This window comes from Siphateles boraxobius, unplaced genomic scaffold, assembly GCF_051911475.1.
Source record: "Siphateles boraxobius isolate OS27281-9 unplaced genomic scaffold, OSU_SipBor_1 75, whole genome shotgun sequence".
In the NCBI taxonomy this organism is placed as follows: Eukaryota; Metazoa; Chordata; class Actinopteri; order Cypriniformes; family Leuciscidae; genus Siphateles; species Siphateles boraxobius.
In genome coordinates this window covers 1,278,450-1,297,500 of record NW_027509203.1, presented here as the reverse complement: position 1 = coordinate 1,297,500, position 19,051 = coordinate 1,278,450, and the positions used below count along the sequence as shown (strand labels likewise).

Below are 19,051 nucleotides of genomic sequence, written 5' to 3'. Positions count from 1 at the left end.
GGAGCGGTGTGTGACTTCTGTGAATCGATGCACACGGGTGAAATGTTTTTCATGATTCTATATTGTTTTCAACTAATCGTTGCACTTGTCTCTGTTTATCTGTCTCGATGTCTCAGATTGATCTGCTGAAACAGGAAGTAGTAAAGAAAGATTCTGATTCGACGACACTGCAAACGAAGCTCGACGCGTTGACCAATCAGAACTCAGACTGCAAACAGCACATCGAGGTCCTGAAGGAGTCTCTGACAGCCAAAGAACACAGAGCTTCTGTCCTTCAGACCGAGGTACACCTCACACACACACCTCACACACACACACACACACACACACACACACACACACCTCACACACACACACACCTCACAAACACACACCTTACACACACACACCTCACACACACACACCTCACACACACACACACCACACACACATACACACCACACACACACACACACACACACACACACACACACACACACACACACACACACACACACACACACACACACACACACACACACATACACACATCTCACACACACCTCACACACACACACAGACACACACACACAGACACACACAGACACCTCACACACCTCACACACCTCACACACACCTCACACACACACACACACACCTCACGCACCTCACGCACCCCTCACACACACCTCACACACCACACTCACCTCACGCAGTTCACTCACCTCACGCACCTCACGCACCTCACGCACCTCACACACCTCAAACACACCTCACACACACACACACACCTCACACACCTCACACACCTCACGCACCTCACACACCTCACACACACCTCACACACCTCTCTCACCTCACCTCACACACACCTCACACCTCACACACACCACACACACCTCACACACACCTCACACACACCTCACACACCTCACTCACCTCCCACACACCTCACACATCTCACACACACCTCACACACACCTCACTCACCTCAAACACACCTCACACACCTCACACACCTCACTCACCTCACACACACCTCACACACCTCACACACACCTCACTCACCTCACACACACCTCACACACCTCACACATACCTCACTTACCTCATAAACAGCTCACACACACCTCACACACACCTCACGCACCTCACGCACCTCACGCACCTCACGCACACCTCACGCACACCTCACACACACCTCACACACCTCACTCACCTCACACACACCTCACACACCTCACACATACCTCACTCACCTCACACACACCTCACACACCTCACACATACCTCACTCACCTCGCGCACCTCAAACACCTCACACACACCTCACACACACCGCACGCACCTCACGCACCACACTCACCTCACACACACCTCACACACCTCACACACCTCATAAACACCTCACTCACCTCACACATACCTCACGCACCTCAAACACCTCACACACATCTCACACACACCTCACGCACCTCACGCACACCTCACGCACACCTCACACACACCTCACACACCTCACACACACCTCACTCACCTCACACACCTCACACACCTCACACACCCAGACACCTCACACACACCACAATCCTCACACACACCTCAAACACCTCACACAAACCACACACGCCTCACACACCTCACAGACCACACACACCTCACACACCTCACACACACCTCACACACACACCTCACACAAACCTCACAAACCTCACACACACCTCACACACCTCACACACACCTCACACACACCTCACACACCTCACACACACCTCACACACACCTCACACACACCTCACACACCTCACACACACCTCACACATACCTCACTCACCTCATAAACAGCTCACGCACACCTCACACACACCTCACACACCTCACACACCTCACACACCTCACACACACCTCACACACACCTCACACACCTCACACACACCTCACACACACCTCACACACACCTCACACACCTCACACACACCTCACACATACCTCACTCACCTCATAAACAGCTCACGCACACCTCACACACACCTCACACACCTCACACACCTCACTCACCTCACACACACCTCACACACCTCACACATACCTCACTCACCTCACACACACCTTACACACCTCACACATACCTCACTCACCTCGCGCACCTCAAACACCTCACACACACCTCACACACACCGCACGCACCTCACGCACCACACTCACCTCACACACACCTCACACACCTCACACACCTCATAAACACCTCACTCACCTCACACATACCTCACGCACCTCAAACACCTCACACACATCTCACACACACCTCACGCACCTCACGCACACCTCACGCACATCTCACACACACCTCACACACCTCACACACACCTCACTCACCTCACACACCTCACACACCTCACACACCCAGACACCTCACACACAACACAATCCTCACACACACCTCAAACACCTCACACAAACCACACACGCCTCACACACCTCACAGACCACACACACCTCACACACCTCACACACACCTCACACACACACCTCACACAAACCTCACAAACCTCACACACACCTCACACACCTCACACACACCTCACACACACCTCACACACCTCACACACACCTCACACACACCTCACACACACCTCACACACCTCACACACACCTCACACATACCTCACTCACCTCATAAACAGCTCACGCACACCTCACACACACCTCACACACCTCACACACCTCACACACCTCACACACACCTCACACACACCTCACACACCTCACACACACCTCACACACACCTCACACACACCTCACACACCTCACACACACCTCACACATACCTCACTCACCTCATAAACAGCTCACGCACACCTCACACACACCTCACGCACCTCACGCACACCTCACGCACACCTCACACACACCTCACACACCTCACTCACCTCACACACACCTCACACACCTCACACATACCTCACTCACCTCACGCACCTCAAACACCTCACACACACCTCACACACACCTCGCGCACCTCACGCACCTCACACACACCTCGCGAACACCTCACACACACCTCACACACCACACTCACCTCAGACATACCTCACTCACCTCACGCACCTCAAACACCTCACAAACACCTCACACACACCTCACGCACCTCACGCACCTCACACACACCTCGCGCACTCCTCACACACACCTCACACACCACACTCACCTCACACACACCTCACACATACCTCACTCACCTCGTAAACACCTCACTCACCTCACACATACCTCACTCACCTCACGCACCTCAAACACCTCACACACACCTCACACACCTCACGCACCTCACACACACCTCGCGCACTCCTCACACACACCTCACACACCACACTCACCTCACACATACCTCACACACACCTCACGCACCGCACGCACCTCACACACACCTCACTCACCTCACACACCTCACACACACCTCACACACCTCACACACACCTCACTCACCTCACACACCTCACACACCTCAGACACCTCACACACCACCTCACACACCTCACACACACCTCACACACCTCACTCACACCTCACACACCTCACACACACCTCACTCACCTCACACACCTCACACACCACCTCACACACCTCACACACACCACAATCCTCACACACACCTCACACAAACCACACACATCTCACACACCTCACAGACCACACACACCTCACACACCTCACACACACACCTCACACAAACCTCACACACCTCACACACACCTCACACATCTCACACACACTTCACACACTTCATGCACCTCACGCACCTCATTCACCTCACACACACCTCACACACACCTCACACACCTCTCTCACCTCACACACACCTCACACACACCTCACACACCGCACTCACACCTCACACACACACCTCACACACCTCACGCACCTCACACACCTCACGCACCTCACACACCTCACACACACACACACAGAAACACACACACAAACACACACACACACATACACACACACTCACCTCACGCACCTCACTTACCTCAAACACCTCACACACACCTCACACACACCTCAAACACACCTCACACACACCTCATACACCTCACGCACCTCACACACCTCACACACCTCAGACACCTCACACACCACCTCACACACTTCACACACACCACACACCTCACACACACCTCACACACCTCACACACCTCACACAAACCACACACACCTCACAGACCACACACACCTCACACACCTCACACACACCTCACACACCTCACAGACCACACACACCTCACACACCTCACACACACCTCACACACCTCACACACACACCTCACACAAACCTCACACACCTCACACACACCTCACACACCTCACACACACCTCACACACACCTCACACACCTCACACACCTCACACACACCTCACAAACACCTCACACACACCTCACGCACCTCACGCACCTCACACACACCTCGCGCACTCCTCACACACACCTCACACACCACACTCACCTCACACACACCTCACACATACCTCACTCACCTCGTAAACACCTCACTCACCTCACACATACCTCACTCACCTCACGCACCTCAAACACCTCACACACACCTCACACACCTCACGCACCTCACACACACCTCGCGCACTCCTCACACACACCTCACACACCACACTCACCTCACACATACCTCACACACACCTCACGCACCGCACGCACCTCACACACACCTCACTCACCTCACACACCTCACACACACCTCACACACCTCACACACACCTCACTCACCTCACACACCTCACACACCTCAGACACCTCACACACCACCTCACACACCTCACACACACCTCACACACCTCACTCACACCTCACACACCTCACACACACCTCACTCACCTCACACACCTCACACACCACCTCACACACCTCACACACACCACAATCCTCACACACACCTCACACACCTCACACAAACCACACACATCTCACACACCTCACAGACCACACACACCTCACACACCTCACACACACACCTCACACAAACCTCACACACCTCACACACACCTCACACATCTCACACACACTTCACACACTTCATGCACCTCACGCACCTCATTCACCTCACACACACCTCACACACACCTCACATACCTCTCTCACCTCACACACACCTCACACACACCTCACACACCGCACACACACCTCACACACACACCTCACACACCTCACGCACCTCACACACCTCACGCACCTCACACACCTCACACACACACACACAGACACACACACACACACACACACACACATACACACACACTCACCTCACGCACCTCACTTACCTCAAACACCTCACACACACCTCACACACACCTCAAACACACCTCACACACACCTCACACACCTCACGCACCTCACACACCTCACACACCTCAGACACCTCACACACCACCTCACACACCTCACACACACCACACACCTCACACACACCTCACACACCTCACACACCTCACACAAACCACACACACCTCACAGACCACACACACCTCACACACCTCACACACACCTCACACACCTCACAGACCACACACACCTCACACACCTCACACATACCTCACACACCTCACACACACACCTCACACAAACCTCACACACCTCACACACACCTCACACACCTCACACACACCTCACACACACCTCACACACCTCACACACCTCACACACACCTCACACACACCTCACACACACCTCACACACCTCACTCACCTCACACACACCTCACATACCTCACACATACCTCACTCACCTCATAAACAGCTCACACACACCTCACACACACCTCATGCACCTCACGCACCTCACGCACACCTCACGCACACCTCACGCACAACTCACGCACACCTCACACACACCTCACACACCTCACTCACCTCACACACACCTCACACACCTCACATATACCTCACTCACCTCACGCATCTCAAACACCTCACACACACCTCAAACACACCTCACGCACCTCACGCACACCTCACGCACACCTCACACACACCTCACACATACCTCACACACACCTCACGCACCGCACGCACCTCACGCACACCTCACGCACACCTCACACAAACCTCACACACCTCACACACACCTCACTCACCTCACACACCTCACACACCTCAGACACCTCACATACCACCTCACACACCTCACACACACCACAATCCTCACACACACCTCACACACCTCACACAAACCACACACACCTCACAGACCACACACACCTCACACACCTCACACACACCTCACACACCTCACACACACACCTCACACAAACCTCACACACCTCACACACACCTCACACACCTCACACACACCTCACACACCTCACACACACCTCACACACTTCATGCACCTCACGCACCTCATTCACCTCACACACACCTCACACACACCTCACACACCTCTCTCACCTCACACACCTCACACACCTCACACTCACCTCACACACCTCACTCACCTCACACACACCTCACGCACCTCAATCACCTCACACACACCTCACACACCTCACACTCACCTCACACACCTCACACAACCTCGAACACCTAACACACACCTCACACACCTCACACACCTCACACACCTCACACACCTCACACACACCTCACACACCTCACACACTCACACCTCACTCACCTAACACACCTCACACACCTCACACACACCTCACACACCTCACTCACCTCACACACACCTCACTCACCTCACACACACCTCACACACACCTCACACATCTCACACACCTCACGCACCTCAAACACCTCACACACACCTCACTCACCTCACACACACCTCACACACACCTCACTCACCTCACACACACCTCACACATCCCACACACCTCACTCACCTCACACACACCTTACACATCCCACACACCTAACTCACCTCACACACAACTCACACACACCTTACACATCCCACTCACCTCACTCACCTCACACACACCTCACACACCTCAGACACACCTCACACACCTCACACACAACTCACTCACCTCACACACATCACACACACCTCACTCACCTCACACACACCTCACTCACCCCTCACTCACCTCACACACACCTCACACACCTCAAACACCTCACACTCACCTCACACACCTCACTCACCTCACACATACCTCACACACACCTCACACACCTCACACACACCTCACTCACCTCACGCACACCTCACACACCTCACGCACCTCAAACACCTCACACACACCTCACACACACCTCACTCACCTCACACACACCTCACACACACATCACTCACCTCACACACCTCACACACACATCACTCACATCACACACACCTCACACACACCTCACACACACCTCACACACACCTCAATAGCCTCACACACACCTCACACACACCTTACGCACCTCAAACACCTCACACACACCTCACACACACCTTACGCACCTCAAACACTTCACACACATCACACACACCTCACAAACCTCACACACCTCACACACCTCACACACACCTCACTCACCTCACTCACCACACACACACCTCACACACCTCAATCACCTCACACACACCTCACTCACCTCACACACACCTCACTCACCTCACACACACCTCACTCACCTCACACACACCTCACACATCTCACATACCTCACGCATCTCAAACACCTCACTCACCTCACACACACCTCACACACCTCACACACACCTCACTCACCTCACACACCTCACACACCTCACACACACCTCACTCACCTCACACACACCTCACACACACCTCACACACCTCAAACACCTCACACAACTCACACACACTCACCTCACACACACCTCACACACCTTACTTACCTCACACACACCTCACTCACCTCACACACACCTCACTCACCTCACACACACCTCACACATCTCACATACCTCACATACCTCAAACACCTCACACACACACCTCACACACACCTCACTCATCTCACACACACCTCACACACACCTCACTCACCTCACACACCTCACTCACCTCACACACCTCACACACACCTCACACACACCTCACTCAACTTACACACCTCACACACCTCACTCACCTCACACACACCTCACACACACCTCACACACCTCAAACACCTCACACACCTCACACACACTCACCTCACACACACCTCACACACCTTACTTACCTCACACACACCTCACTCACCTCACACACACCTCACTCACCTCACACACACCTCACACATCTCACATACCTCACATACCTCAAACACCTCACACACACACCTCACACACACCTCACTCATCTCACACACACCTCACACACAGCTCACTCACCTCACACACCTCACTCACCTCACACACCTCACACACACCTCATACACACCTCACTCACCTTACACACCTCACACACCTCACGCACCTCAAACACCTCACACACCTCACACACACCTCACACACATCTCACTCACCTCACACACACCTCACACACACCTCACTCACCTCACACACCTCACTCATTTCACACACACCTCACAGACCTCACACACCTCACACACCTCACTCACCTCACACACACCTCCCTCACCTCACACACACCTCACTCACCTCACTCACCTCACACACACCTAACACACCTCACACACCTCACACACCTCACTCACCTCACTCACCTCACACACACCTCACTCACCTCACACACACCTCACTCACCTCACACACACCTCACACACCTCACTCACCTCACACACCTCACACACACCTCAAACACCTCACACACCTCACTCATCTCACACACACAACTCACACCCCTCATGCACCTCAAACACACACCACACTCACCTCACACACACCTCATTCACCTCACACACACCTCACACAGCTCACACACCTCACACACACCTCACTCACCTCACACACACCTCACTCAACTCACACACACCTCACACACCTCACACACACCTCACTCACCTCACACACACCTCACACACCTCACTCACCTCACACACACCTCACACACCTCACACACACCTCACACACCTCACACAGACCTCACACACCTCAGTCACCTCACACACACCTCCCTCACCTCACACACACCTCACTCACCTCACTCACCTCACACACACCTAACACACCTCACACACCTCACACACACCTCACTCACCTCACACACACCTCACACACCTCACTCACCTCACACACACCTCACACACCTCACACACACCTCACACACCTCACACAGACCTCACACACCTCAGTCACCTCACACACACCTCACTCACCTCACACACACCTCACACACCTCACTCACCTCACACACCTCACACACACCTCAAACACCTCACACACCTCACTCATCTCACACACACAACTCACACCCCTCATGCACCTCAAACACACACCACACTCACCTCACACACACCTCATTCACCTCACACACACCTCACACAGCTCACACACCTCACACACCTCACACAAACATCACTCACCTCACACACACCTCACTCACCTCACACACACCTCCCTCACCTCACACACACCTCACTCACCTCACTCACCTCACATACACCTAACACACCTCACACACCTCACACACCTCACTCACCTCACACACACCTCACTCACCTCACACACACCTCACACACACCTCACTCAGCTCACACACACCTCACACACCTCACTCACCTCACACACCTCAAACACCTCACACACCTCACTCATCTCACACACACAACTCACACCCCTCATGCACCTCAAACACACACCACACTCACCTCACACACACCTCATTCACCTCACACACACCTCACACAGCTCACATACCTCACACACACCTCACTCACCTCACACACACCTCACTCAACTCACACACACCTCACACACCTCACACACACCTCACTCACCTCACACACACCTCACACACCTCACTCACCTCACACACACCTCACACACCTCACACACACCTCACACACCTCACACAGACCTCACACACCTCAGTCACCTCACACACACATCCCTCACCTCACACACACCTCACTCACCTCACTCACCTCACACACACCTAACACACCTCACACACCTCACACACCTCACACACCTCACTCACCTCACTCACCTCACACACACCTCACTCACTTCACACACACCTCACTCACCTCACACACACCTCACACACCTCACTCACCTCACACACCTCACACACACCTCAAACACCTCACTCACCTCACACACACCTTACGCACCTCAAACACCTCACACACACCTCACACACCTCACACACACCTCACACACCTCAGTCACCTCACACACACCTCACACACCTCACACACCTCACTCACCTCACACACACCTCACACACACCTCACACACCTCACTCACCTCACACACCTCACACACACCTCAAACACCTCACACACACCTCATTCACCTCACACACACCTCACACAGCTCACACACCTCACACACACCTCACTCACCTCACACACACCTCACTCACCTCAAACACACCTCACACACCTCACACACACCTCACTCACCTCACACACACCTCACACACCTCACACACACCTCACACACCTCACACAGACCTCACACACCTCAGTCACCTCACACACACCTCACACACCTCACACACCTCACACACAACTCACTCACCTCACACACACCTCACTCACCTCACACACACACCTCACTCACCTCACACACACCTCACACACCTCACACTCACCTCACACACCTCACACACCTCACGCACCTCAAACACCTCACACACACCTCACACACACCTCACACACCTCACTCACCTCACACACACCTCAACCACCTCACACACACCTCACACACCTCACACACACCTCACACACACCTCTCTCACCTCACACACACCTCACACACACCTCACACACACCTCACTCACCTCACTCACCTCACACACACCTCACACACCTCACACACCTCACACACCTCACTCACCTCACTCACCTCACACACACCTCACTCACCTCACACACACCTCACACACACCTCACACACTTCAGACACCTCACACACACCTTACGCACCTCAAACACTTCACACACCTCACACACACCTCACACACCTCAAACACCTCACACACCTCACACACACCTCACTCACCTCACACACACCTCACTCACCTCACTCACCACACACACACCTCACACACCTCACCCACCTCACACACACCTCACTCACCTCATACACACCTCACTCACCTCACACACACCTCACACATCTCACATACCTCACGCACCTCACACACACCTCACACTCCTCACACACACCTCACACACCTCACACACACCTCACTCACCTCACACACCTCACACACACCTCACACACACCTCACACACCTCACACACACCTCACTCACCACATACACACCTCACACACACCTCACACACACCTCACACACCTCAAACACCTCACACACCACACACACTCACCTCACACACACATCACACACCTTACTCACCTCACACACACCTCACTCACCTCACACACACCGCACTCACCTCACACACACCTCATTCACCTCACACACACCTCACACACACCTCACACATCTCACATACCTCACATACCTCAAACACCTCACACACCTCAGACACACACCTCACACACACACCTCACACACACCTCACTCACCTCACACACCTCATTCACCTCACACACCTCACACACACCTCACTCACCTCACACACACCTCACTCACCTAACACACCTCACACACACCTCACTCACCTCACTCACCTCACACACGCCTCACTCACCTCACACACACCTCACACACCTCACACACACCTCACACACGTCACTCACCTCACACACCTGTCTCACCTCACACACACCTCACCCATTTCCCTGCCATGTTACCTTGTTATTTTCATTTAAAATCTTCATCTTGCCCTGCTTTGGCTGCATGCTATCTCTACAGCTCATATGAAATATAATATTATTTCACTGGACACTAAATATGTGTTTTGTTTTCCACAATTGAACGGTGAGCCTCTCAGGTGAAGAGTAACCTGATCCTCAGTTCTCACATCTCACTGCATTTTTAATAGCCTGAAATGCTGTAACCTGCATATTTATCAGACTTGAATAGTTGTCTATTATGATCATAAAATAGCCAGGAAACATCTTAAAATGCCATTATTATGCTATTTTAAAGGCTGCTAATGTTGTTCTGGCGTCTCCTACAATAGATTCACATTCATCCATGATCATAAACACTTTAATGTCCTCATAATCTCCACCGCAGCATCAGCTCTTTTCTCTCAGTGTCTGAAACGCTTCCATCAAAGATTCAGTCTCTCTAAGCTCCGCCTCTCTGAGAGCTGCTCTGCTGTGATTGGTCAGAAAGCAAACGCTCATTATCATATCTGAATCTCAGCTCTTGATCACAGTGGTACGAACAGTAACGATGGCGTGTGTTTTATCGTATCAATCTCATCAAAGTGGATTTGCTTTGTCAGCAGAAAACAGCGTCTTTGATTTGTTTCCCTTTCTTTTCTCCCACAACTTTCTTTTGATTATCTGTATGTGAATAACTGAATGTTTATGTCAAAGTATGTGTTGTTGTAACATGTCGTCTTTGTTATGTAATCTAAAAAGCAATTAAAAAAGAAAAGAAAACAGCGTCTTTTCGACATGAACAACACAAACCAAACTCTTCCAGTCTCAGATACACTAGAGTGTTTGAGGGCGGAGCTAAGAGATGCTCATCAGCCAATCAAGACCAGAGGATCAGCATTATACTAATTAGTTACAAACCTACGCAGGTTCAGCAGGAAGTGAGACTGAATTACTGACGACTCGTTTCCGTTCAGAATCACTTCTTTCTTTTAGGAGAAAAAAAACATAAATTTTCATTAACTTTCAGAAGAATTAACTTTATATTAACTTTCAGAAGAAGAGGGTTTGTGTTGCTCCAATGTTGGGTAGCACTTTATTTCGATAGTCCACTTTAGACTTTCTAATATTTCATAAGTAACTTTGCAGCTACATGTCAACTAACTCCCATTCGAGTATTAGTAGACTGTCTGCTTAATATCTGTTAACACTTCATTGTGTTGGTCCCCCAACAGATATTCTACTGACTATAAGTAACTTGGCAACAACAAGTCAACTTATTCTCCTAACCCGAACGCTAACACCTAACCATAACCTAACAGTCTACTACAACTCTAATGAGAGTTAGTTGACATGTAATTGAAAAGTCACTTATAGTTAGTAGAATGTCTAATGTCTAAAGTTGACTATCGAAATAAAGTGTAACTCAATGTTGTGCTGATGTGGGAGATTTGGGTTTGAATCTGGTTAGTTTTGTGTTTCTGTCCACTCCCTCCATCTTTCAGTGCCCATGAAAGAACCTAACCCTAACCCAACCTGTTGAGTTTTATAAAATAGTGACAAATGAAGAAGCAGCTAAAAGCCCTCAGATAAAAGCCATGTTTGAGGATTGCCTTTGCTTCTGAAGGTGGACTCTTTGCGTGTGCGTCTGGAGGAGAGAGAGTCGTTCCTCAACAGAAAGAGCAAACAGATCCAGGATCTTATAGAAGAGAAGGGAACTCTGAACAGTGAGATATGTGACCTGAAGGACATGCTGGAGGTCAAGGAGAAGAAGATCCACATCCTGCAGAAAAAGGTACACAAGAGCACAAGAGAGCTGTTTGAAGAGCACTGCTGACTGCTGAAGAACCTCAGCTTGCGATTCAGATGATCAGCAGTTTTACATACTGATGCTTAATTTAACAGTACTGTACCAAGACAGGAACTAAAGTGTGTAAAAGTCACATACTATACAGCTGTTGGCAAATGTTTCCACCCACTCCTCTTTTTTTTTAATCCCCATAAATCATTAGCAGCATCTCAAAATAAGCTGTTTGCAGTTTCTATGCAATGTGACGTCACATATGTTTAGGCCCCGCCCACAACTGCTGACAAACTGTTCCATATTAGCACAGACCCGTCCCACAACTGCTGACAAACCCCTCCCTATTAGCACAGACCCCTCCCACAACTTCTGACAAACTCCTCCCTATTAGCACAGACCCCTCCCACAACTGCTGACAAACCCCTCCCTATTAGCACAGACCCCTCACACAACTTCTGACAAACTCCTCCCTATTAGCACAGACCCCTCCCACAACTGCTGACAAACTGTTCCATATTAGCACAGACCCCTCCCACAACTGCTGACAAACTCCTCCCAATTAGCACAGACCCCTCCCATAACTGCTGACAAACTCCTCCCTATTAGCACAGACCCCTCACACAACTGCTGACAAACTCCTCCCTATTAGCACAGACCCCTCACACAACTTCTGACAAACTCCTCCCTATTAGCACAGACCCCTCCCATAACTGCTGACAAACTCCTCCCTATTAGCACAGACCCCTCACACAACTTCTGACAAACTCCTCCCAATTAGCACAGACCCCTCCCACAACTACTGACAAACTGTTCCATATTAGCACAGACCCCTCCCATAACTGCTGACAAACTCCTCCCTATTAGCACAGACCCCTCCCACAACTGCTGACAAACTCCTCCCTATTAGCACAGACCCCGCCCACAACTGCTGACAAACTCCTCCCTATTAGCACACACCCCTCCCATAACTGCTGACAAACTCCTCCCTATTAGCACAGACCCCGCCCACAACTTCTGACAAACTCCTCCCTATTAGCACAGACCCCTCCCACAACTGCTGACAAACTGTTCCATATTAGCACAGACCCGTCTCACAACTGCTGACAAACTCCTCCCTATTAGCACAGGCCCCTCCTACAACTGCTGACAAACTCCTCCCTATTAGCACAGACCCCTCCCACAACTACTGACAGACTGTTCCATATTAGCACAGACCCCTCCCACAACTGCTGACAAACTCCTCCCTATTAGCACAGACCCCTCCCACAACTTCTGAAAAACTCCTCTCTATTAGCACAGACCCCTCCCACAACTGCTGACAAACTGTTCCATATTAGCACAGACCTCTCCCATAACTGCTGACAAACTCCTCCCAATTAGCACAGACCCCTCCCACAACTGCTGACAAACTCCTCCCTATTAGCACAGACCCCTCACACAACTGCTGACAAACTCCTCCCTATTAGCACAGACCCTGCCCACAACTGCTGACAAACTCCTCCCTATTTTCACAGACCCCTCCCACAACTTTTGACAAACTCCTCCCTATTAGCACAGACCCCTCCCACAACTTTTGACAAACCCCTCCCTATTAGCACAGGCCCCTCCTACAACTGCTGACAAACTCCTCCCTATTAGCACAGACCCCGCCCACAACTTCTGACAAACTCCTCCCTATTAGCACAGGCCCCGCCCACAACTGCTGTATTAAAAAAAAAATAGAAAATGTGAGTGTTGCAGAATTCCAGATAATGTGTTAGTTAAAAACACACTAAACAGACACTCTCAAACCGAGAAACAGATAATCTTTTAAGAGGTTTAGAAAAACATTTTCCAGACAGTATGTTGGATTTAAGATGAAACTGACTATACACTGTATTGAGGGACATTTCTGTTCTAAAATGAGGTCTGCATAGATTAAATGATTTACTGAGTCTGGTTTTGAAGAACCTGACTGTCTGTTCTGCACAATTGCCGGACCTGAAACACTATTTGAGTATCAGACAATGACCTGAATCGACAATCCTGCACAGACACGTCCACCAAATATTCACCTGTGCATGTATGCAGATATGTGATGTTTTTGACTGTGATGTTTTTGACACTAAATATGAAGACTTAATACATTTCCTTCTCCATAATAATGCTTAAAACCTCTGAATGTGACTTGTGAGGATGTGGTACAAATTGAGGTGGCTTAGACCGGTCATAATCTCGACTCCTGTGGCTGTTTCAGTGCTGTATCTGCATATGTAATTGGAGCAAGACTCTCAATTTAGAACACAAATGGTCTGAGTTTGGAGCCCCACAGAGAGAGTCTTGTTTAAACACACACCAATGCAGCGATTCTCTCACAATCCCACATATGCTCTCAATTACAACCAGATTCACATGGAAATCTGGAGCATATCTTGCCTAGAGACAGTTTGCAATGGACACACATAGATCAGAAACTCGAAGTTAATCTGAATACACGATACACAGAGATGTAAACTTATCCGGGCATGGTGTAAGAGAAATGCTTTCTAAGAGCACCTCTCTCACTCTCTTTATCTCCCAATCCACTGCAAATCAAATATCAACTTTTTTTGACAAACTCAAATAAGTTAGTTGAGATAAGTTTTTGCTTATTTTGTCTATTCATTGCAGAAATAAACTGGATAAGCACAGCAAATTAAGTTTAGTTTATTCAAATTCAAAAAATCCAACACCTAATATTACTTTTCTGAAATGTAAAATAAAAAAATCAAAGCAAGCTGACGAAGGTCACACGTATATCAATCATATTCAAAGCACATACCGAGGTTGTTGTTCTAGGTTACGCAAATTGTCAAAGTGCTTTAATTGAGAGTTTGGGGAGGCTGAGAAGGCTTTTGTTGTGCATGAACACAAAAAAAATATATAATGGACATGATTTGAATAGATTAAATGAAATATTCTCCTGAAAAAAATAATCAGACTTGTGCTCCTCGCTGTCAAAAATGAGCGAATTGGAAATGAATGGGAGACGTATTTCATCTAGTGGAAGCATTTGGTACTGCAGCCGAACACAATCTTACTGAAAACTCATTTTTTGAGATATCAAGCTCAAATTGGAAACTCAACTTGTTTAGATTCATGGCTTTGATTTTTTTTTAGAGTAAAACATGTTTTTGAAAATATATATTTCATATAAAAATTTTAAACAGTATTTTGTGCATTTTTCATAATGAATATAAAATTCTGTAACCTTTTTTTGTTCACGTTTTTTAAAAAACTTTTTCACTTCAGCAATAATCTGCCAAGTGTCGTCTTTGAAAAGAGACCAAACTTTTGTCTGTCCTCTCAAGCATTCAATATTTACCACAGTTTAATTTTCAGGTCTATGCTCAAAAGTTGATAAATTGATTATAAATACAGCATAAATATAATTTAGTACAATAAAATTTGATAAAAATACGAAATATTAAATATATAAATAATGCAATATAGTACATTAATTTCTTTAATTTCGTCATTTTTGACGACACGTGAAGAGCACCAGAGGGTTAGATATATCCAGTGAGTAAAACATCAAGGAAGATTATCAGCCGTTAGTTGCAGAAACATACAAACTGCATCTTTGCTGAAGCCGGAACTGAAGTGAATTCCTGGAAATGCATTATTAGTAGTAGTAGTTGTAGTATTTTTTTAATTCGGCCCATGCTAGGTTTATGTTAAGTATTTCTCCACAGAATTACTTGGCAACTGAAGTGTTAATGTTACGTGTGGGTTTTTGTTGGGTCTTGTATATCACGTGATTCCTTGTTTGTCATGTGATCCTGCCATGTGTCTTGTCTTTTGTTTGTTGTTGCTCAGTGTCCACAGGTGTTCCTTGTCTATGTTTATTAGTCTCCCCAGATGTTTCTTATTAACCACGCCCCCTTGTTATCTTGTTTAGCTTGTTTGTCTTTGTATTTAAACCCCTGTGTTTCAGTTGTTGGCTGTCGGTTCTTGTTTAATGTTACTTGGTTCCTGTAACTATCTCTGTCCTGTTCTGAGTTCCCTGGATTACCTGTTTATGTTATTAAAAAAAGCTTGCGATTGGATTCACTCTCCGTTTCGTTCCTGACCGGATGTAACTGTTAACAGTGATTAATCTGTGTGTCTCAGTCTGAGAACCTGCAGGAGCAGTTGAAGGACCGGGAGAAACAGCTAGAGAGTCTGGAGAACAGAATGACGTCTCTGCAGAACGACTCCAGCAACACGGACACGGCTCTTATTACACTGGAGGAGGCTCTCTCGGAGAAGGTGCTCCAAACACACACACTTACACACTTACCTCTCTGACAAACCTGCCTGAGTGCTTGCCTGAAGACACTGATAAGCTCTTTCAGTAGAGTTTCATCAGGCTGGTGTCTCTCCAGGAGACAGATTCGACACCCCTGCCCAGAGAGGTTTTAAGAAAATAAAAATCACCCTGCACTGAAGCACCATCTCTGTTCTAGAACTGGACCAAAAAAACAAAACAATATTTACTGTATGCAGATGACTAACCACTATTTTATCTTCTGTGACAGATAGAAGAGGCAGAAATGCATAAGAATGAAAATAAGGAACTGAAAAGCAAACTTGCCTCCCTACAAGAGCGTCTCTCACACAAAGAGGTACGTGAGGAGAAATATCAGCGGAAAACCTTCTCTGGTTCACAGCGGCTTTATATGCAGCTTTCTGAATGTGTGTGTCGGACACACAGCAAACGTGTTGTTCGGGTCTTGGTTGGAATTGTGTTGAGATGAGACTAAAGAGGTGCATCAATTTTGCTCTCCGAATTTCAGTCCAAAAACCTTCAATCCAGTTAAATTTCACGAGGGCTCAGGTTGTAATGTTTTTGGTCGTGGAGAGAGAGATGAACTGAAATACAGGGCTAGATGTCACGTGAGGTTGAAGCGGTGAGGTAGTAGGATCCATTTGCAGATTGACTTTATTTACACAACTCAAACTATCAGGAATCAGGGATTGGGAAAACATGAAACCAGACAGAAACACAGGCCCCGTTTACACGAAGGGAAAACGCAGAATATTTCCCTGCGGTTTGGCCTGTCATTTACACGAAAACCCCGTTTTTATTGCAGAAAACGGTTATTTCTAAACTCCTGCCAAAGTGGAGATTTCTTAAAAAGGGGGGTTATGTGTTGCCGTGTCAACTGGGAGAAACGGGGTTTTAGGTTCTCTCTTGTTGATTCTGAGGATTCTGATTGGCTTGCATGGCTTTATCCTTCTCCCTACACTGCCGCCGATAGGTTTGGCCTAGTTATGATGGCGCTCGCGGCATATTTATGCGGGTTGTGTGCACAATGTTATTATTGAAAACAGAGGGGAGGGGGGGGGGGGATATTAGTTTCTCTAAATACCCGGCTA

At 49.0% G+C, this 19,051-nt stretch overlaps 1 protein-coding gene across 1 annotated transcript in view; it reads left to right on the top strand.

The window, feature by feature from the left end:
* The window catches only part of LOC143724529 (ERC protein 2), a 95,597-nt gene that overhangs the window by 10,449 nt on the left and 66,097 nt on the right, over positions 1-19,051 (top strand). The window contains exons 4-7 of the mRNA XM_077217645.1: positions 117-284; positions 13,496-13,663; positions 17,804-17,941; positions 18,211-18,297. Of these exons, the coding sequence (XP_077073760.1) occupies positions 117-284; positions 13,496-13,663; positions 17,804-17,941; positions 18,211-18,297 (561 nt within the window). The remainder of the gene's footprint in view (positions 1-116; positions 285-13,495; positions 13,664-17,803; positions 17,942-18,210; positions 18,298-19,051) is intronic.